Raw genomic sequence first — 23,344 nt, forward strand, 5'->3', positions numbered from 1 at the left:
CCCAATCAACACTGAGGTTCAGCACACACTGTCCTAAGTATTAATATGTATTAATAAAGTTTTAGTACCTCTTGTGATATTTTAATTAATGTTTATTGGAAAAAAAAACTATTAGAAAACAAACTGCAGCAAATATCTCTGCAAAAAAACCTGTTAAAAACAAACTGCAGCAAATAGTATATCTCTGCTGAATATTATGGCTTTATAAGGGAGTATAATATTGGTCACACAGAGCTTAGAAATGCTTAATTCACTGACATAAATTTACATTACTGCTATCAAATACCATATCTATTATGGCGTCATAAGAGAATATTACATTTATCAAAGAGAGCTTAAATAATTAAGTAGAAATGTTAAGTGGTATGAATATGCAGTATTACTGCTATCTGGTACCATGTAGCTCACTGAGTGTAAAATAGCAGCCTACAGTATCTCACAAAAGTGAGTACACCCCTCACATTTTTGTAAATATTTTATTAGATCTTTTCATGTGATAACACTGAAGAAATTACACTTTGCTACAATGTAAAATAGTGAGTGTACAATCTTTTCTTGTGACAACACTGAAGAAATTATACTTTGCTACAATGTAAAGTAGTGAGTGTACAGTCTGTATAACAGTGTACATTTTCTGTCCCCTCAAAATAACTCAACACACAGCCATTAATGTCTAAACCGTTGGCAACAAAAGTGAGTACACCCCTAAGTGGAAATGTCCAAATTGGGCCCAAAGTGTCAATATTTTGTGTGGTCACCATTATTTTCCAGCACTGCCTTAACCTTCTTGGGCATGGAGTTCACCAGAGATTCACAGGTTGCCACTGGAGTCCTTTTCCACTCCTCCATGATGACATCACAGAGCTGGTGGATGTTAGAGACCCTGCGCTCCCCTACCTTCCATTTGATGATGCCCCACAGATGCTCAATAGGGTTTAGGTCTGGAGACATGCTTGGCCAGTCCATCACCTTTACCTTCAGCTTTTTAAACAAGACAGTGGTCATCTTGGAGGTAAGTTTGGGGTCATTATGTTGGAATACTGCCCTGCGGCCCAGTCTCCGAAGGGAGGGGATAATGCTCTGCTTCAGTATGTCACAGTACATGTTGGCATTAATGGGTCCCTCAATGAACTGTAGCTCCCCAGTGCCGGCAGCACTCATGCAGGCCCAGACCATGACACTCTCACCACCATGCTTGACTGTAGACAAGACACACTTGTCTTTGTACTCCTCACCTGGTTGCCGCCACACACGCTTGACACCATCTGAACCAAATAAGTTTATCTTGGTCTCATGTCCTTAGTCTGCTTGTTTTCAGCAAACTGTTTGCAGGCTTTCTTGTGCATCATCTTTAGAAGAGGCTTCATTCTGGGATGACAGCCATGCAGACCAGTTTGATGCAGTGTGTAGTGTATGGTCTGAGCACTGACAGGCTGACCCCCACCCCTTCAACCTCTGCAGCAATGCTAGCAGCACTCATATGTCTATTTCCAAAAGACAACCTGTGGATATGACACTGAGCACGTGCACTCAACTTCTTTGGTCGACCATGGCGAGGCCTTTCCTCAGTGGAACCCGTCCTATGAAACCGCTGTATGGTCTTGTCCACCGTGCTGCAGCTCAGTTTCAGGGTCTTAGCAATCTTCTTATAGCCTAGGCCATCTTTATGTAGAGCAACTATTCTTTTTTTCAGATACTCAGAGAGAGTTCTTTGCCATGAGGTGCCATGTTGAACTTCCAGTGACCAGTATGAGACAGTGTGAGAGCGATAAAACCAAATTTAACACACCTACTCCCCATTCATACCTGATACCTTGCAACTGTAATGCTTTTGGGATACTCCTCTATCAGACCAAACTCGGCCAGTAGTCTAGTTATGCCGGCGTTGAGCCGGAATGATAGGGAATAACCCAGAGCAGAGAGAGTTAGGAAGATAAGGAAGATGGCACTCACCACAGGCAGGACAGTCCCCAGCGGCAGAGGCAGAGCAGTCCAAGGCAAATCACTAGAATGGTCAGGCAGGCAGGGCTTGGCAACAGTAAAGCAATCCAAGGGCAAACCATTAGAATGGTCAGGCAGGGCTCAGCAACTGTAAAGCAGTCCAGGGATAAACTACTAGAATGATCCGACAGGCAGGGTTTGGCAACAGTAAAGCAGTCCAAGGGCAAACCACTAGAATGGTCAGGCAGGCAGGGATTGGCAACAGTAAAGCAGTCCAAGGGCAAAATACTAGAATGGTCAGGCAAGCAGGGTTTGGCAACAAGGAGGCAATCCAGGACAATAGGGGTTAAAGAGACAGAGTGGTCAGACAAGCAGAGTTCAGCAGCGGTATATCAGTCCAGCAATTTAGGGGTTACCAGGCAGAGTAGTCAGGCAAGCAGAGTTTCAGCAGCAGTAAATCAATTCATCAATGTTGGAGGTTAACAGGCAAAGTAGTCAGACAAGCAGAGTACAGCAGCAGTAAAACAATCGGAGTATAAACGATCTATCACACCCAGGAGCACACAAGGTAACACCTATACTTGGGCAGTGATAGATCGATAAGACAACATTTAAATAGGCATAGGATTCGCGCCCAGGCATCAGGACCAGACACAGCCCCTGGCAACGAGCAGGGAAGGAGACGCCGCACCCCTAGCAACAGCTAAAGCGGCGTGGCGGGACATAGCCCCCTTCTCAAGGGTTCCCTCTGGGAACCAGAGTTGGCCTCAAAGGATGAGCAGCATGGAATCTGGAGACCAAAGATGGAGCATGCACATCACGGGCAGGAACCCAGGAACGATCTGCCACAGAGTTAACTTTCCAATGTTTCAGATACTACAGTTGTCTGTGTCTGTATCTGGAGTCCAGAATCTTAGCTACCTCATATTCAGGGTCACCATGGACCAGAAGTGGAGGAGGAGGAGCTTGGAGCCGGGTATATCTATTTTTGATGTAAGGTTTGAGTAGTGAAATGTGGAAGACTGGGTGTATGCACAGAGTTTTGTGCAAGGCCACTTTGTAGGCAAGAGGAGACAGTCTTTTCAGGACCTTGTAAGGGTCGATAAACCGAGGCCCCAATTTGTGACAGGGTTGACGTAGACAAATATGTTGAGTAGAGATCCAAACACATTCACCTACTGGGATGGCACGTACAGAAGCTCTATGAAGATCAGCAAACTTCTTATATCTAGAGACAGCTGAATGTAGCTGAGGGCGAATACCTTGCTAATAAGTGGTCATTCCAGTGATGTGTCGGCCTGCAGCAGGAACCCCAGTGGACGGAGCAGAAAGAGGGAAGACACAAGGTTGATACCCTGCTGCGGCTTGAAATGGAGAACATCGAAGAGTGTCAATGAGTGTTTCTTGCCAGCTCAGCTAGGGGTAACAACTCAGACCAGTTGGTATGGCGAGTGTTGACAAAAGCTCTAAGGTAGGCTTCAAGATCCTGGTTTAATCTCTCAGTTAGTCCATTGGTCTGAGGATGGTAGCCAGAAGACAAAGAAACAGTGGTTCAAATCAACTTACAGAAGGCTCTCCAAAAGGTAGAGATGAACTGTGAACATCTGTCAGAATCGATATTCACAGGAATGCCATGAAGTCATACCACATGCAAGAGAAAAAGAGACAATAATTCTTGGACAGAAGGCAGTTTGGTTAGGGGTACGAAATGAGCCAGTCTGGAAAAGTGATCCACCACAACCCAGATAACTGTATGGTGGTCAGAAGGTATTCACAGGAATGCCATGAAGTCATACCACATGCAAGAGAAAAAGAGACAATAATTCTTGGACAGAAGGCAGTTTGGTTAGGGGTACGAAATGAGCCAGTCTGGAAAAGTGATCCACCACAACCCAGATAACTGTATGGTGGTCAGAAGGAGGAAGGTCCACAATCAAATACATTGTTATGTGTGCCCATGGTTGTTTGGAAATGGACAATAGTTGGAGCAAGCCAGGAGGCAAGGATTGGGGAGTTTTGTTTGCAGCACAAGTTGTGCAGGTTTTCACATAATCCTGAGCATCAGACTTCATAGTAGGCCACCATACATGTTGGGAAAGACACTTGAAAGTCCTAGTCAAACCAGAATGTCCTGAGAGTTTGCTATCATGAGCCCAGGATAGCACAGGGGTGCGGAGGTTCAGAGGTACAAAGAGGATATCGGAGGCCAGAGGGGTTCCAGGAGGTTTAATAGACTAGGCATGTTGCAATCTTTGCAGAAGGGTGGTATTTAGTTGAGCAACCACACAGGAGGGGGGTATGATATGTTCAATAGGAGCTTCAGAGGAGTCCCTTGACTGAGGGAATAGACGTCCTTCTTATTCTTGGCCCCAAGAAGAAAAGAGACAACAAAGTTAAAACGGGAAAAGAACAAAGCCCACCTGGCCTGTCGAGGATTGAGTCGATGAGCAGTCTCTAGGTAAGTCAGATTCTTGTGGTCAGTGAGAATCTGAATGGGATTGGCGGTGCCCTCTAACCAATGATGCCATTCAGTTAAACCCATCTTAATGGCTAAGAGTTCACGATTACCCACATCGTAATTCCTCTCAGCGGGAGTAAAGCGTTTAGAAAAAAAGGCTACAGGGTGTGACTTGGAAGTCAAAGGATCCCTTTAGGTTAGAACTGCTCCAGCCCCTATCTCGGAGGCATCGACCGCTAAAGTGAACTGTAGGTCAGGATCAGGATGGTGGAGCTTAGGAGCAGAACAGAAAGCCTTTTTCAGACAAGAGAAGGCATGTATGGCTTCAGGAGGCCAATGTTTACAGTCTTTTTTGTTTCGTTAATTCAATGAGAGGAGCGACTGTTTGAGAAAAGTTCTTTATAAACTTGCGGTGGTAATTGGAGAACCCCAAGAACCTCTATAATTCCTTTAAAGAAGTAGGTTGGGTCCATTCTAGAACTGCGGTGAGTTTAGCAGGATCCATTGAAAAACCCTCCTTTGAGATGACATAACAAAGGAATTGGATCTGAATTTGATTAAACTCACATTTTTCTAGTTTGGCCACCAAAGAATTGTCTCTGAGACGTAGGAGAACCTGTCTCACATGTTTATGATGCTCCTCTAAAGTGGAAGAGAAAACAAGGATGTCATCCAGACAGACGATGACAGCGCGGTTGAGGATGTCACGAAAGACATTGTTGACAAATGTCTGGAAGACTGCAGGGGCATTACACAGCCCAAAGGGCATTATGAGGTATTCGTAATGCCTAGATCTTGTGTTGAAGGTGGTCTTCCATTTGTGGCCTGGAAAGATACGAATCAGATTGTATGCCCCCACGTAAATCCAACTTGGTGAAAAAGCGAGCATCCTGGAGCGAGTCATACAGTTCGGTGATCAATGGAATGGGATAGCAATTCTTGATAGTTATGTTGTTCAAGGCCCTGTAGTCGATGCAGGGTCTGAGCCCACCATCCTTCATCCTGACAAAAAAGAAGCCTGCCCCGGCAGGAGAGGATGAAGGGCAAATTAAACCTTTAGCTAGGTTCTCTTGGATGTACTCCTCCATGGATTTAGTTTCAGCTTTGGAGAGTGGATAAGTACTCCCTTTAGGAAGTGGGGCTCCGGGAAAGAGGTCGATCTTGCAGTCATAAGGACGGTGGGGTGGCAGCACGTTAGCTGCTTTTTTTCTCAAACACATCTGCAAAGTCTGCATATACTGAAGGAAGGTTTGGAGGAGTCTGTATACTGGTAATGGGAATGCAGAGCCAAGGAGTGACTTTAGCAAGGCAGGAGTGGAAACATGAGGTACCCCAGGAGGCCAGTTGTCCCTCAGTCCAGTCGAACTGTGGATTGTGTACCTGAAGCCAAGGAAGACCAAGGATTACAGGCTGTGCTGGGGAATGAATGACTTCGAACTGCAGCTGTTCGGTATGAAGGACTCCCACAGTCAGGGACAGGGGTGCTTACTCAAAATGGATCAACCCTGAACCAAGGGGGATGCCACCCAGAATAGTTATCTTGAGACAATGTCTTTTCTGCAAAAGAGGCAAACCAGCTTGAATCATGAAACGGTGATCCAGAAAGTTTCCAGCTGCCTCCGAATCAATGAAGGCTTGAGTGTGAACAGTATTCTGAAGGAAGGTAAGGGTAACAGGTACCAGGATCTGAGAGGAGTGAGGGGATTTAGTAGAGATCATGCTTAGAGGTACCCCTGTGTTATCCCCTAAGCATTGTTTTTTCCCGGCCGAATGTCACAGTCCTTTAGTTGGTGGGTGTTAGAACCACAAAAAAAGCATAGTCTCAATCTCCTTCTTCTCTGTCTTTCCAACTCTGAAGGTTTGAAGGAGGAGATATGCATGGGTTCCTCCACTGAGGTAATTGGAGCTGCTGAAGGGGTAAAGGATGCTGCCAAAACTGGACGAACAGGAGGATGGAAGGGGAGGACCCTCATTGTTCTGTCTCTCTCTCTCTCTGCTTGTCTCTCCTGAAAGCGAGAGTCCAGACTGATACAAAGCGCTATAAAGTCATCCAAAGAAGAAGTGAGTTCTTTGATGCGTTCATGCAGACCCCTCCTAAAGGCTGCCTTGAAAGCATTGCCATCCCAAGTGCTTTCAAGTGCCAAGGTGTGAAACTCGATGGGAAATTGTGCCACAGTTCTATTGCCCTAGCAGAGATCCAGGAGAGAATATTCTGCAGCAGAGGCACGGCCAGAAGTCCCAAACACAGAAGATAATGCAGAAATTAAATTATCAGCATCATGCAGGAGTGAAGCGTTCTGTTCCAAAATAGGAAAGACCCAGGCTAGGGCTTTGTCTTTCAGCAAGGAAATGATAAAGGTGAGCCTTGACTGGTGAGACTGAAAGGTGTGAGGATCAATGTGGAAGTGCAGCCTGCATTGGTTAAGAAAACCCCTGCTATCAGTTGTACCTTCATACTTGTCAGGCAAAGGTATCCGGGGTATACTTCCAGAAGCAGAGGAAGAAGTTGCAGTACTAGGAGTAGGGACTGGCGGTGAAACAACAGGAGAGGTATTCCTTGCTGTAACTAGTAAGGAGAGTTGAGCGGTAATAGCCTCTGGCTTGGAATCCATATTCTGCAACTGTGTGGTATGGGTTCCCAACATCTGTTCCTGAAGGTAAACAGCTTGTGACACCTCATCTAGTTCCATTGCCCAAGTATAATGTAATGCTCGTGGGATACTCCTCTATCAGACCAAACTCGGCCAGTAGTCTAATAAGGAATATCCCAGAGCAGAGAAAGTTAGGAAGATGAGGAAGATGGCACTCATCACAGGCAGGAGAGTCCCCAGCGGCAGAGGCAGAGCAGTCCAAGGCAAATCACTAGAATGATAGTGTCGTTCAGTTAGGTACTGGTATCTGTATATTATATAGGAGTTGGGTATTGTTATCGCCTCTATATAAAATTGTACAACTCAGAAGAAATAAGTAGTTTATTAAATAAACCGGACAGAGATGGTGCTTGGTGTAAACGTATCAATATAAATTTAACCACTTGTTGTTATTAGGGGACATTGAGAGAGTCACTAATATAATAGTAGTACTGAGCGATTATATTGGTCAGTTATGTACAGGTATCTGTATACTGTATACGAGTTTGTAATAGGTATATCCTCTATATAGGATTATATAACTCAGAAAAAATAAGTAGCTTATTAAATAAACCAGATCGAGATGCTGTTTGGTGTAAACAATATCAATATAAATGTAACCACTCGTTGTTATGTTCCCCTTATTTGGGGTTATTTCTAAAGTGAGGTAGATTAAATAACCTAATATTCATCTAGGATTATATATACTTATATGATCAGTATGAATAGTATTATGCAAGTAGGTGTCACAATAATGAACCCCCTCGTTACAATATGGTTAGTAAATATCAACTTAGACTACTTGTTGTGTTGCGGTTATCAATACTGCTACCTGTTGATACTGTTGTCTGCTATGCTAAAGAAGGCATGCTATTTGCTCGATGTATCAATATAGAGGGTATTAGTGGGAAGTGTTATTCACACTGCGTGTGTGTATCACGCTATTCTCATGTAAATTATTAGGTCAATAATTCCATTAGTATATATCTTTGATATGATACCAACTGCAGATTGGTTCTCTATTAATTAAACGTGACCCCCAGTCATGCTTGACAACAGTTACTGATATGTGACTTCTAACATATTTTTACCATTTTTTTTTCAGAAAAGGTGTTTATATTTCCCTCTTAGTATAATAGAATAGACCTGAATTTAACAACTAAATGTGTTGTATAAAGTTTATTATATTCAGAGGTTACATAAATCTTTTGTTAGATAACTTGTTAGTTGAAGTTACATAACTGTTATATTGGTTAGCTATATTGCACGTCCCTTATTTCGTATAGATTGCTGAGTTAGCTATCTGTTTAGCAATACCAACGGGAATGCTTGCCTCAGATTCAAGGTGTTAAAATTATAAGCGTATTTAAACCTGTTGATTACAGGAAAGGGGCTACGATTTTGTTAGACAACACAAATTACGTTAAGCACCCGATTATTATTATTATATATTTAATAAACTACTTATTTCTTCTGAGTTGTACAATTTTATATATAAACAACTTATTTCTTCTGAGTTGTACAATTTTATATAGAGGAGATAACTATACCCAACTCCTATATAATTTACAGATACCAGCACCTAACTGACTCTCCCCATTCTAGTTGATTTTTTTAAGAATTTCTAATAAAGTTTAATTTTTAATTTAGAGTGGTAGCATACCCACCTCCTGGGATTTACCCACCAATGTGAGAATTGAGTGCTATATGTGTATACTTTTTTTGCATCTAATCTTAGCTGCAATAGATAACAAAGTTTGTTTATAAACAGCACCTTGGGACCAATTTAACTATATATAAGGCCGATCTGAACAATTTTAGGCCCAATCTCAACTTAATGAACATCGAGTAGTGCCATCACCCTTTTTGTTCTCTTTTCCAAATCACTAGAATGGTCAGGCAGGTAGGGCTTGGCAACAGTAAAGCAATCCAAGGGCAAACCACTAGAATGGTCAGGCAGGCAGGGTTTGGCAACAGTAACGCAGTCCAGGGATAAACCACTAGAATAGTCAGGCAGGCAGGGTTTGGCAACAGTAAAGCAGTCCAAGGGCAAACCACTAGAATGGTCAGGCAGGCAGGGATTGGCAACAGTAAAGCAGTCCAAGGGCAAACCACTAGAATGGTCAGGCAGGCAGGGTTTGGCAACAGAGAGGCAATCCAGGACAATAGGGGTTAAAGAGGCAGAGTGGTCAGACAAGCAGAGTTCAGCAGCGGTATATCACTCCAGCAATTTAGGAGTTACCAGGCAGAATAGTCAGGCAAGCAGAGTTTAAGCAGCAGTAAATCAATCAATCAATTTTGGGGGTTAACAGGCAGAGTAGTCAGGCAAGCAGAGTTCAGCAGCAGTAAAACAATCAGAGTATAAACGATCTATCACACCCAGGAGCACACAACGTAACACCTATACTTAGGCAGTGATAGATCGATAAGACAACATTTAAATAGGCGTTGGATTCGCGCCCAGGCATCAGGACCGGAATGAGAGAGAGGAGCGTGCGGCGATGACGTCAGCGCCGCACGCCTCTGGACCCAACACAGCTCCTGGCCCCTAGCAACGGCTAGAGCGGCACGGCATGACAGTAACACTAACGAGTCACATGACACCGGGGAGGGAAAATGGCTAATTGGGCCCGATTTGGACATTTCCACTTAGGGGTGTACTCGCTTTTGTTGCCAACGGTTTAGACATTAATGGCTGCGTGTTGAGTTATTTTGAGGGGACAGCAAATTTACACTGTTATACAGGCTGTACACTCACTACTTTACATTGTAGCAAAGTGTAATTTCTTCAGTGTTGTCACATGAAAATATATAATAAAATATTTACAAAAATTGAGGGGTGTACTCACTTTTGTGAGATACTGTATATTTGATATTAAAAAAAATAAAAAAAATAGGCAGCATTCGTTGGCTGTTGGCTGTCTGCTCAGAGCACAAGCTTTTCAATATTAAACTCTCCAATCATTGCATTCCCTCTTAATCATTGCTGTTAGTGGTCAGTAGCGAGATCCTTTACTTATTTAAAAATATTTTAAGAATAAGTTTCTTTAGAAAAATGTAAAAAACATTATTTACCATTCACTCCCCACCAGTCCCTGTCTAGTCGTGGCTTTATTTGCAAAAAGCATCTTGTGCAGGACTCACAACTGGTAGTTGTGTAATGACGCCGCACTGCAGCCTGCCCTGCAAATAAAGCATTGGGATAGGAACTAGCTTTATTTGTGCACAGTGCAGTATGAAACTGGGCTACTTTGGAAACAAACAGGGCAGGCTGCAGTGCGGCGTCATTACACAACTACCAGTGGTAACCTCCTCCTAAGTCCTGCACAAGATGCTTTTTGCAAATAAAGCCACGACTAGACAGGGAGCCAGGGAAGGGTAAAAATATTCAAGAGTGCACTGACAGGAGAACTTGACTCTCACGTTGTGGCGCAACAACAAAGATCATGTGAATATCCCACAGAACCGCAACCCCTCTACCTGCGCGGCATTCTGGGGCTTGAAGTTGAGTTGATTGCTGCCTAGAAAGTAACTAGCAGCACCGGGCTAAATTTAGATACGGCTCATAATGGTAAATAGCAGTAGGTGAGACAAGTGGCAGGACACTTTGGGGGATCAAAATATGGGTGCCAGGGGTTAATTTAAAGGCACCAGTAGTGCCTAGGCGCCCAGATTTGTCGAGCACTGGTGTAAGTGATATTTTATACTCCACTCGTAATTTGGCCCTATATCAATAAAATACAAATGAAATTAATTAAATAAAAAAACTAGCATTTATTGTGTGGCATTTATGTGGTAAAGTTTGTTTCCATTAATTTATCTTCGTAAGTGAAAGTATTAATTTTAAGTGCAGTCTTTGGGGCCTATTTAACAAAGGTCTGTCGGATCAGGTTCGACAGACCTCGCTGAATGCGGAGAGCAATGTGCTCTCTGTGTTCAGCATTGCACCAGCAGCTCTTGTGAGCTGCTGGTGCAACGCCGCCCCCTGCAGATTCTCGGCCAATCGGCCGCCAGCAGGGGGGTGTCAATCAACCCGATCGTACTCGATCGGGTTGAATTGCGGTGATATTTGTCCGCCTGCTCAGAGCAGGTGGACAGGTTATGGAGCAGACGTCTTTAGACTGCTGCTTCATAACCGGGGTTCCTCAAGCTCCATCTTGCTTGATAAATGGGCCCCTTTATGTTTAAAGCGTTATAGCTAAAATATGATGACAATTTAAATAAACAATCACATAAACACTATCAAATGGTTTTGACCTTTGAAAAAATATTTCCAAGGTGCCATATAACCATATAAAAGAAATTGGTGGCTAAACAGATTAAAATGCATATATACACAGTAATCACATAGTGTAGTCTGGTTTATAGTGCAACTCCATTGAATAAACATAGCACTACTGAATAGTGAGACTAATAGTGAGTTAAGATTACAGTTAAGAATAATTGCAATTAATCCATATCTCCATGACACAAGGGCAAACTGCATGTTCAGCTACTGTGTTAAAGGTAGCTTAAAGGGACATGATTCAGTTATAAATAGGGATGTGCATTTGGATCATTAAGAGATCCCCACTCTAAGATCTGTGCAAATCCAGATTTAAATCTTTTACAGGATTCAATCCGGCTATGGAACAAGCGGCTCCTCACTAGCGATCCAAATGCAATCCGAATGCGCATTCCTAGTTAGAACATGCAATCTACTATGTAATTGGTTTCATTGTCTTCATATCCTTTGTTGAAAAAGCATACCTAAGTAGGCACAGGAGCTGCTGATTGGTGAATGCACATACATGAATAATTCAAAAAAATGTGTAACCCTTTTGTATAGCCTAGCTACCCTTAACAATAGATATATCCCCACATCTCTTTATATAATTACAAACCAATAAGAGTGCACTATAGCTATACGTGTAAGAACGTAAACAAAAAACCTTCTATGGTTATTGGTGTATGCAGAAATCTATCTATGCACAAAAAATCAATGTTAAATTCAATCAATCAAAACAATCTTTATAATTAAATTGACACAGTTGATTATATAACTACTGTACATTCAGTTAAAAAAAATATTCAATAACCTTATTTAAAATACAACTGGTGCATTTAAAAACATATATAGGACAATATATAAATCTTATCAGGAAATATTCAATCCAACAATTTAAAGTATCTCATTCGTATAAAGACACGAGATATCCAACTTTTTGTTAACTATAGAAACTCTTTTGAACTGCCCCTTATTTATATTCTGTATCCTCTATTGGCAACAATTTGGGTGTCCAAAAGTTTCTCTGTATAAAGTGCAATCCTGATTGAAACCACCTATTTGTGGCGTGGCAACAACTTAAAACCACACAGAATAAATTTAATACCATTTCTTGGTACCAGATTTAGGGCTAGATTACAAGTGGAGAGCTAAATATCGCTTGCATGCAATAAACAAACCAATAACAGTATTAATAAAACTGTTTAAAATGTCATGTTCTATCCAATCCATTTAAAGGGACATGAAACCTTAAATGCTTTTTTATGATTCAGATAGAGCATGTCATTTTAAACAACAAGGAGCAGCAATGCACTACTGGGATCTAGCTAGACACATCGGCATCTATTTATTAAGCCGTCAACCGCAAATACACTGGAATTCCGCAGCGTATTTGTGGCAAGCCTGATTCACCTTAGTTATCAAACCCTACAAACCGGCAAAAGTAGAATTTGGTGATGTAACATACGATCCGCCGGACTCAGTCCGACACAGATCGATGCTTACGTCACTACAGATGTTCCGAACGCAAGTTCGGCAAAATCTGACTACTTTTCTAAGTTATCATACTACTACCAGCTACGCTCGCCACTATTCCGGCCCAGGGCGGCGGATGCCATAGGAATCAATGGAAGTCAGAAAGCAGCGAAAGCTCATGTTCGTTGCTGCCCGATATCCCATTGATTCCTATAGGAATGTTTACACCTAACACCCTAACATGTACCCCGAGTCTAAACACCCCTAATCTGCCGCCCCCTAAACCGCCACCACCTACATTATACTTATTAACCCCTAAACCGCCGCTCCCGGAGCCCACCGCAACTAAATACAATTATTAACCCCTAAACCGCTGCTCCCGGAGCCCACCGCAACTAAATAAACTTATTAACCCCTAAACCGCCACTCCTGGAGCCCACCGCCACCTACATTATACTTATTAACCCCTAATCTGCCGCCCCCTACACCGCCGCCACCTACATTATATTTATTAACCCCTAATCTGCCCCCCTACACCGCCACCACCTACCTACATTTATTAACCCCTAATCAGCCACCCCCAAAGTCGCCGCCACTATATTAAATGTATTAATCACTAAACCTAAGTCTAACCCTAACCCTAACACCCCCTAACTTAAAAGGACACTGAACCCAAATTTTTTCTTTTGCGATTCAGATAGTGCATGCATTTTTAAGCAACTTTCTAATTTACTCCTATTATAATTTTTTCTTCGTTCTCTTGCTATCATTATTTGAAAAAGAAGGCATCTAAGCTTTTTTTTCAGAACAATGAACAAGCGGCTCCTCACTAGCGATCCAAATGCAATCCGAATGCCCATCCCTAGTTAGAACATGCAATCTACTATGTAATTGGTTTCATTGTCTTCATATCCTTTGTTGAAAAAGCATACCTAAGTAGGCACAGGAGCTGCTGATTGGTGAATGCACATACATGAATAATTTATTGGTGGATGAATTTATCCACCAATCAGCAAGGACAACCCAGGTTGTTCACCAAAAATGGTCCGGCATCTAAACTTACATTCTTGCATTTCAAATAAAGATAGCACGAGAACAAAGAAAATTTGATAATAGAGTAAATTAGAAAGTTGCTTAAAATTTCATGCTCTATCTGAATCACGAAAGAAAAAATTTGGGTTCAGTGTCCCTTTAAATATAATTTAAATAAATCTAAATAAATATTCCTAGCATTAAATAAATTATTCATATTTAAAACGAAATACTTACCTATAAAATAAACCCTAAGCTAGCTACAATATAACTAATAGTTACATTGTATCTAGCTTAGGGTTTATTTTTATTTTACAGTCAAGTTTGTATTTATTTTAACTAGGTAGAATAGTTATTAAATAGTTATTAAACATTTAATAACTTCCTAGTTAAAATAAATACAAAAAGTACCTGTAAAATAAAACCTAACCTAAGTTACAATTACACCTAACACTACACTATGATTAAATGAATTCTCTAAACTAAATACAATTAAATACAATAAAAAAAAATATCTAAAGTACAAAAAAAAACAAACTCTAAATTACAGAAAATAATAAATAATTACAAGATTTTTAAACTAATTACACCTAATCTAATCCCCCTAGCAAAATAAAAAAGCCCCCCAAAATAAAAAAAGCCCTACCCTACACTAAATTACAAATAGCCCTTAAAAGGGCCTTTTGCGGGGCATTGCCCCAAAGTAATCAGCTCTTTTAACTGTAAAAAAAAAATTACAACCCCCCCAACATTAAAACCCACCACCCACACAACCAACCCTACTCTAAAACCCACCCAATCCCCCCTTAAAATTGGAACAGCCAATAGAATGCGAACTCAATCCTAATGGCTGATTGGATCAGCCAATAGGATTGAACTTTTTCCTACCTTAATTCCGATTGGCTGATAGAATTCTATCAGCCAATCGGAATTGAAGGGATGCCATCTTGGATGACGTCACTTAAAGGAACCTTCATTCTTCAGTCACCATCGTCAGAAGAGGATGCTCCGCGTCGGATGTCTTGAAGATGGAGCTGCTCCGCACCGGATGGATGAAGATAGAAGATGCCGCCTGGATGAAGACTTCTGCCGGTTTGGAGGACCACTTCTGCCCGTCTGGAGGACCACTTCTGCCGGCTTCGTTGAGGACTTCGGTCCGTTTGGGTGAAGACTTCTCAAGGTAGGGTGATCTTCAAGGGGTTAGTGTTAGTTTTTTTTAAGGGGGGATTGGGTGGGTTTATTACTATTTGAGATGTGGTGGGCTCTGGGAGCGGCTGTTTAGGGGTTAAACACTTTATTAGAGTTGCGGTGGGCTCTGGGAGCGGCGGTTTAGGGGTTAAACACTTTATTAGAGTTGCGGTTGGCTCCGGGAGCGGCGGGATAGGGGGTAAACAGTATAGTATAGTGTGGGTATTTAGTGATGGGTACCACGAAAGCTGTAAAAAAGCCAAAGAGCAGCGAGATTGATGACTGTTAGTTAACAACAGTCCACTGCTCATCGCACCGTACTTAGTGCGCAGCTTTTTGACAGATTTTTTGATAATTTTGGAGAACTTATTCAGGTCCACGGCAGCGATGTTAGGCGATATTAGGCAAGCATATTGGTGCCGTCGAATGCAGGTAAGTTGACGCTTTGATAAATAGATGCCATTAGGTGAACCAATCACAAGAGGTATATATGTCTAGCCACCAATCAGCAGCTAGCGCCCAGTAGTGCTTTGCTGCTCATAAGCCTACCTATGTGTGCTTTTCAACAAATGATATCAAGAGAACAAAGCACATTAGATCATAGAAGTTAATTGGAAAGTTGTTTAAAACTAAATGCTATTTCTGAATCATATCATAAATATTTTGGGTTTACTGTGTCTTTAATGTTTAGCACAGTAGCATTGTTCTTGTTCAGTTCATTGATTTGACAACCTTGGTGTGTGTGTCTGTCTATGTTTGAATGTATATGTACATATACACATACACATACACATACATACATACACATATATACATATACACATACACATATATACATATACACATACACATACATACATATACACATACACATATATACATATACACAATATATATATAAATTGATAATGCAAGTATAGCGTAAGCATATGTATTCAAGCTGAAAGTACAGTATATATATATACATATATATTACTGCACGCCACCCAGCCCAGACGGAGCAAAGTCTTCATCCAGGCGGATCCATCTTCCTCTATCGCAGGGTCACATTCTATCTTCTTCCCGGAGGTGCAGAGCAGTCTTCCGGCGGGGGGCAGTCTTCGGCAACAAGGAGGTCCTCTTCATGTGATCGTCCAAGATTGAATGCAAGGTACTCCTTTTATATTAAGTCCCCTTCTAGATATAGGCTGCAGAGATCCAGGAACACTCTGCAGACTCCAAGGAGGAACTGGAGACCTGAGGACCTATAGGAGGGCGATACGAGACCTGAGTATATAAACAGAAGCGCTTATTACATACCTCATAAGCTGAGGTTGAATCAGGTGAGAGCGGATTTTTTCCAACTGTTAAAGTATAAGTTATTTATCTAAACGTACTACACGAAGTGTGCCTCTGGGCGCTTGTTTTGTCTCACACTCTTCTAGATCACTAAGAGGAACCTTGCCCTGCGGGGGATCTTTCTTCTTCTCTCAGACGAGCAGCCTACTCCTCCACAGCACACAGGAACTAGCATTGTGGATATTAATGAACAATATACATCCATAGACTTGCCATACTTGACTGAATGAGACTGTTTGATGCTTAACTAGCAAGGGTCCTACATATACATATATTTTCCAGTAGTGGATGGGAAGATATATTAAGACCAACAGCACACTCATAAACTTCTAGCGCTGATCTTTTTTATTTCTATCATATATATATATATATATATATATATATATATATATATATATATATATATATATATAGTATATATTTATTTATTTTTTTGATGGAGCACAAATATAATTTGTGTACAAGATATAAAAGTGAAAAGTTATATTATTATTATCAGTTATTTGTAGAGCGCCAACAGATTTTGCAGCGCTATAAACATATATGGCTAGATTTAGAGTTTGGCGGTAGCCGTCAAAACCAGCGTTAGAGGCTCCTAACGCTGGTTTTGGGCTACCGCTGGTATTTAGAGTCAGTCAGGAAAGGGTCTAATGCTCACTTTGCAGCCACGACTTTTCCATACCGCAGATCCCCCTACGCCATTTGCGTATTCTATCTTTTCAATGGGATCTTTCTAACGCTGGTATAGAGTCGTGGCTGAAGTGAGCATTACAAATCTAACGACAAAACTCCAGCCGCAGAAAAAAGTCAGTAGTTAAGAGCTTTCTGGGCTAACGCCGGTTTATAAAGCTCTTAACTACTGTGCTCTAAAGTACACTAACACCCATAAACTACCTATGGACCCCTAAACCGAGGTCCATCCACATCGCCGCCACTCTATTACATTTTTTTAACCCCTAATCTGTCGACCGCACACCGCCGCCACCTACGTTATCCCTATGTACCCCTAATCTGCTGCCCCTAACACCGCCGACCCCTATATTATATTTATTAACCCCTAATCTGCCGCCCCCGCTATCGCTGACCCCTGCATATTATTATTAACCCCTAATCTGCCGCTCCGTACACCGCCGCAACCTACGTTATCCCTATGTACCCCTAATCTGCTGCCCCTAATACCGCCGACCCCTATATTATATTTATTAACCCCTAATCTGCCGCCCCCAATGTCGCCTCCACCTACCTACAATAATTAACCCCAAATCTGCCGACCGAATCTCACCACTACTCTAATAAATGTATTAACCCCTAAAGCTAAGTCTAACCTTAACACTAACACCCCCCTAAGTTAAATATAATTTAAATCTAACGAAATAAATTAACTCTTATTAAATAAATTATTCCTATTTAAAGCAAAATACTTACCTGTAAAATAAACCCTAATATAGCTACAATATAAATTATAATTATATTGTAGCTATTTTAGGAATAATATTTATTTTACAGGCAACTTTGTATTTATTTTAACCAGGTACAATAGCTATTAAATAGTTAATAACTATTTAATAACTACCTAGTTAAAATAATTACAAAATTACCTGTAAAATAAATCCTAACCTAAGTTACAATTAAACCTAACACTACACTATCAATAAATTAATTAAATAAAATACCTCCAATTATCTACAATTAAACCTAACATTACACTATCAATAAATTAATTAAATAAAATACCTACAATTATCTACAATTAAACCTAACACTACACTATCAATAAATTAATTAAATACAGCTTTTCTATTTTAATTTTAGAATAGGGTAGGGCATTTTTTTATTTTGGGGGTCTTTGTTATTTTATTAGGGGGCTTATAGTAGGTGTAATTAGTTTAAAATTGTTGTAATATTTTTCTAATGTTTGTAAATATTTTTTTATTTTTTGTAACTTAGTTCTTTTTTATTTTTTGTACTTTAGTTAGTTTATTTCATTGTATTTATTTGTAGGTATTGTATTTAATTAATTTATTGATAGTGTAGTGTTAGGTTTAATTGTAGATAATTGTAGGTAGTTTATTTAATTAATTTATTTATTGATAGTGTAGTGTTAGGTTTAATTGTAACTTAGGTTAGGATTTATTTTACAGGTAATTTTGTAATTATTTTAACTAGGTAGCTATTAAATAGTTATTAACTATTTAATAGCTATTGTACCTGGTTAAAATAAATACAAAGTTGCCTGTAAAATAAATATTAATCCTAAAATAGCTACAATATAATTATAATTTATATTCTAGCAATATTAGGGTTTATTTTACAGGTAAGTATTTAGCTTTAAATAGGAATAATTTATTTAATAAGAGTTAATTTATTTTGTTAGATTTAAATTATATTTAACTTAGGGGGGTGTTAGTGTTAGGGTTAGACTTAGCTTTAGGGGTTAATACATTTATTAGAGAAGCGGTTAGATCCGGTCGGCAGATTAGGGGTTAATAAGTGTAGGTAGGTGGAGGCGACGTTGTGGGGGGCAGATTAGGGGTTAATAAATATAATATAGGGGTCGGCGGTGTTAGGGGCAGCAGATTAGGGGTGCATAGGTATAATGTAGGTTGCGGCAGTGTACGGAGCGGCAGATTAGGGGTTAATAATAATATGCAGGGGTCAGCGATAGCGGGGGCGGCAGATTAGGGGTTAATAAGTGTAAGGTTAGGGGTGTTTAGACTCGGGGTACATGTTAGGGTGTTAGGTGCAGACTTAGGAAGTGTTTCCCCATAGAAAACAATGGGGCTGCGTTAGGAGCTGAACGCTGCTTTTTTGCAGGTGTTAGGTTTTTTTTCAGCTCAAACTGCCCCATTGTTTTCTATGGGGGAATCGTGCACGAGCACGTTTTTGAAGCTGGCCGCGTCCGTAAGCAACGCTGGTATTGAGAGTTGCAGTGGCGGAAATATGCTCTACGCACCCTTTTTTGGAGCCTAACGCAGCCATTCTGTGAACTCTAAATACCAGCGGTATTTAAAAGGTGCGGGGGAAAAAAAGCATGCGTAGCTAACGCACCCCTTTGGCCGCAGAACTCTAAATCTAGCCGATAGTATGCAAGGTAACATTTATAGGGATCAAGTGGGTAGAGGGTTCTGCTGAGAATTGTGCTGTTGTAGTCCGCTCTTATGAAGGGGATCTGCAAATAGCTGGGCTAATAGGCTTTCATGCTAAGGGGGTTCTGTGGGATAACAAAGGAGAAGAGTTATTGGGGTTCAGAAAGGTCAGTGTAGGTTGTATGCTCTTTAGGGAGTGCTTAAAACTTTCAAACTAGGGGAGAGTTTAATGGAGCAAGGGGCTAGTTTGGAGAAGTCCTGTAGATTGAAAAGTTAGGAGGTAACAAGAGAGGATGAAGTCATGAGCAGAGCGAAGGGGACGGGAGGGAGAGTATCTGGAGACAAGGTTTGAGATGTAGCGGGGAGTAGGGCAATTGAGGACTTTGTATGTCAGAGTCAGAATTTTGTGTTTAATTCTGGTGGCTAGAGGAAGCCAGTGAAGGGATTGGCAGAGAGGTGCAGCAGATGAAGAGCGACGTGTAAGGAAGACGAGCCTGGCAGAGGCATTTGTTATGGATAGTAAAGGAGCTAGATGGCATCTAGGGAGACCAGAGAGGATGGAGATGCAGTAGTCAAGACGGGAAAGGATGAGAGAGTGAATTGTGTCTTGTGTAAGGAAATGTTGAATTTTGGAGACGTTTTTAAGGTGGAAGCGGCAGGAATTAGCCAAAGACTAAATGTGAGGAGTGAAAGAAAGATCTGAGCCAAGTGTGACCCCAAGACATCGGGCATGTGAGGTAGGGGTAATGATGGAGTTATTGACAGTTATAGAAAAATGGGGGGTGGAGATTTTGGAAGAAGCGGGAAAATAATCTCAGTTTTGGAGAGATTTAGCTTAAGGTAGCGAGAGCGCATCCAGGATGAAATATGAGAAAGACAGTTAGTGATACGTGTTAGCAATGAAAGAGATAGGTCTGGTGCAAAGAGATAAATTTGGGTGTCATTAGCATACAAATTATATTGAAACCTGTGCGACTTTATTAAGGAACCTAATGATAACGTGTAGGTTGAGAAGGGAGCAAAAGAGGGTGGTCAACAGCATCAAAGCCTGCAGACAGATCAAGGAGGATTAGCAGAGAGAAGTGGCCTTTTGATTTTGCTCTATATAGGTTGTTGGTAACCTTAAATATTGTGGTCTCTGTGCAGTGTTGGGGGCAAAATCCAGATTGCAGTGGGTCAATGTAGAATAAAAATATATAATTTAATTATGTTTTTCTTACCTCATGAATTCCAAAATGGGCATAGGAATCAAAGTAATAATCCCGTGACGTCATTTCTTCTGGATTGAGAAGTTTTGCCATTTTTCCCCGTCCTGAGCAACTTGGCTGAAGAGGGGTATTAATAACATGTTGAACAGACTGTATGGGCTTTGGAACAACCACTGGCTGTACAGGTTGTGGAGGACCACTGCAAACCTGGAACAAAAATAAGTAAATAAATAAAATATTGCATAGCAGCACAACAATGTTATTTACCCAGTATGTTTTCACACATACCTTTATTCAATGAAAAATTATTGTATTGACAATTTGATGTGGAAAAATAGAAATGATTAAAAAAGAGATGAGAAAAGGTAGAGATGAAAAAAAAAAATGAAACTGCTAAGAATATACTTTGTAGAAAGAAATAATAACATTCAATGTAGCATTTTGTGAAAACACATGGGATTCTTCTCAACCACTAGAAAGAAAAAAAAATTCTTCACTAAATTTAAAATGGTTTAAATCCTGAAATGGATTTCTGTAATATACAAGAGGCATTTCCTTAACCCCATAATTACCAGGGAGAGATGCAACACACGGCACAGCAAAGCACTGATGCACTCAAAACAGTCAAAGGGTTAAAGGGCTATCTATCAAAATGCACCAGGTGCTGTAGCAGCATTGTATGAATGTGTGTCATGTCCTCAGCATTCTAAAAATAGCACAGAGATCTGAAAAATGTGCTGCAGTCTCCTCCAAACCCTACACTTGTTACATTTAAATAACACACAGCTACATGGATTTTTTAACACTAGCGGTAAAGGGTCTTGCTGATCTTTCAAGGACCCAGGGCTGTACCTATATTATATTTCATATGGGTTGCAGTGTTAGATAATGATGACATTTATTCAAGCATGTCAAAGTGAACACTGAAATTAGACAAAATAAACCAGAAATAGAACATTTAAATAATAACTCTTTATCATTAAAGCTGATGAATGATCTTAACCCCTTAATGACCGGACCATTTTTCAATTTTCTTACCCTTAATGACAATGGCTATTTTTACATTTCTGCAGTGTTTGTGTTTAGCTGTAATTTTCCTCTTACTCATTTACTGTACCCACACATATTATATACCGTTTTTCTCGCCATTAAATGGACTTTCTAAAGATACCATTATTTTCATTATATCTTATAATTTACTATAAAAAAATTTATAAAATATGAGGAAAAAATGGAAAAAACACACTTTTTCTAACTTTGACCCCCAAAATCTGTTACACATCTACAACCACTAAAAAACACCCATGCTAAATAGTTTCTAAATGTTGTCCTGAGTTTAGAAATACCCAATGTTTACATGTTCTTTGCTTTTTTTGCAAGTTATAGGGCAATAAATACAAGAAGCACTTTGCTATTTCCAAACCACTTTTTTTTCAAAATTAGCGATAGTTACATTGGAACACTGATATCTGTAAGGAATACCTGAATATCCATTGACATGTATATATTTTTTTTTAGAAGACATCCCAAAGTATTGATCTAGGCCCATTTTGGTATATTTCATGCCACCGTTTCACCGCCAAATGCGATCAAATTAAAAAAATGTTCACTTTTTCACACATTTTGTCACAAACTTTAGGTTTCCCACTGAAATTATTTACAAACAGCTTCTGCAATTATGGCACAAATGGTTGTAAATGCTTCTCTGGGATCGCCTTTGTTCAGAAATAGCAGACTTATATGGCTTTGGGGTTGCTTTTTGGTAATTAGAAGGCCGCTAAATGCTGCTGCGCACCACACGTGTTTTATGCCCAGCAGTGAAGGGGTTAATTAGGGAGCATGTAGGGAGCTTGTAGGGTTAATTTTAGCTTTAGTTTAGTGTAGTAGACAACTCCAAGTATTGATCTAGGCCAATTTTGGTATATTTCATGCCACCATTTCACCGCCAAATGCGAGCAAATAAAAAAAACCTTTAAATTTTTCACAATTTTAGGTTTCTCACTGAAATTATTTACAAACAGTTTGTGCAATTATGGCACAAATGGTTGTAAAAGCTTCTCTGAGATCCCCTTTGTTCAGAAATAGCAGACATATATGGCTTTGGCTTTGCTTTTTGTTAATTAGAAGGCCGCTAAATGCTGCTGGGCATAATTCACATGTGTGAAGGAGTTAATTAGGTAGCTTGTAGGGCGCTGGCAGGGTTAATTTTAGCTTTAGTGTAGAGATCAGCCTCCCACCTGACACATCCCACCCCCTGATCCCTCCCAAACAGCTCTCTTCCCTCCCCCACCCCACAATTGTCCCCGCCATCTTAAGTACAGGCAGAAAGTCTGCCAGTACTAAATAAAAGGAGTTTTTTTTATTTTATTTTTTAAAAAAATGTATTCTGCTGTAATGGAGCCCTGCCTTAGCCCCCAACCTCCCTGATCCCCCACCAAACAGCTCTATAACCCTCCCTGCTACTTAATTGCCGCCATCTTGGGTACTGGCAGCTGTCTGCCAGTACCCAATTTGCCCCCAAAAATATTTATAAATTTTGCCCCCAAAAATATTTATAAACTTTTCTGTAGTGTAGCAGCCCCCCCCTCAATACCCCCAACCCCCCCCCAGATCCTTTTATATATATATATTTATTTATTTTTATGTTTTGAACTTTTTTTTTTTTCATTGGTGTCAGTGGCTAATATGCGCGCGCGCCCCACGTGCACGCGCGCGGCCCCACG

General features: G+C 40.5%; 1 protein-coding gene across 1 annotated transcript in view; it reads right to left on the minus strand.

The window, feature by feature from the left end:
- Positions 1 to 20,729, minus strand: part of PRMT8 (protein arginine methyltransferase 8) — a 403,578-nt gene extending 382,849 nt beyond the window's left edge. The window contains exon 1 of the mRNA XM_053718748.1: positions 20,634 to 20,729. Coding sequence (XP_053574723.1) covers positions 20,634 to 20,714 — 81 coding nt within the window. The 5' untranslated portion in view covers positions 20,715 to 20,729. The remainder of the gene's footprint in view (positions 1 to 20,633) is intronic.
- Positions 20,730 to 23,344: the final 2,615 nt, after the last annotated feature.

This window comes from Bombina bombina, chromosome 6 (assembly GCF_027579735.1).
Source record: "Bombina bombina isolate aBomBom1 chromosome 6, aBomBom1.pri, whole genome shotgun sequence".
Taxonomy (NCBI): domain Eukaryota; kingdom Metazoa; phylum Chordata; class Amphibia; order Anura; family Bombinatoridae; genus Bombina; species Bombina bombina.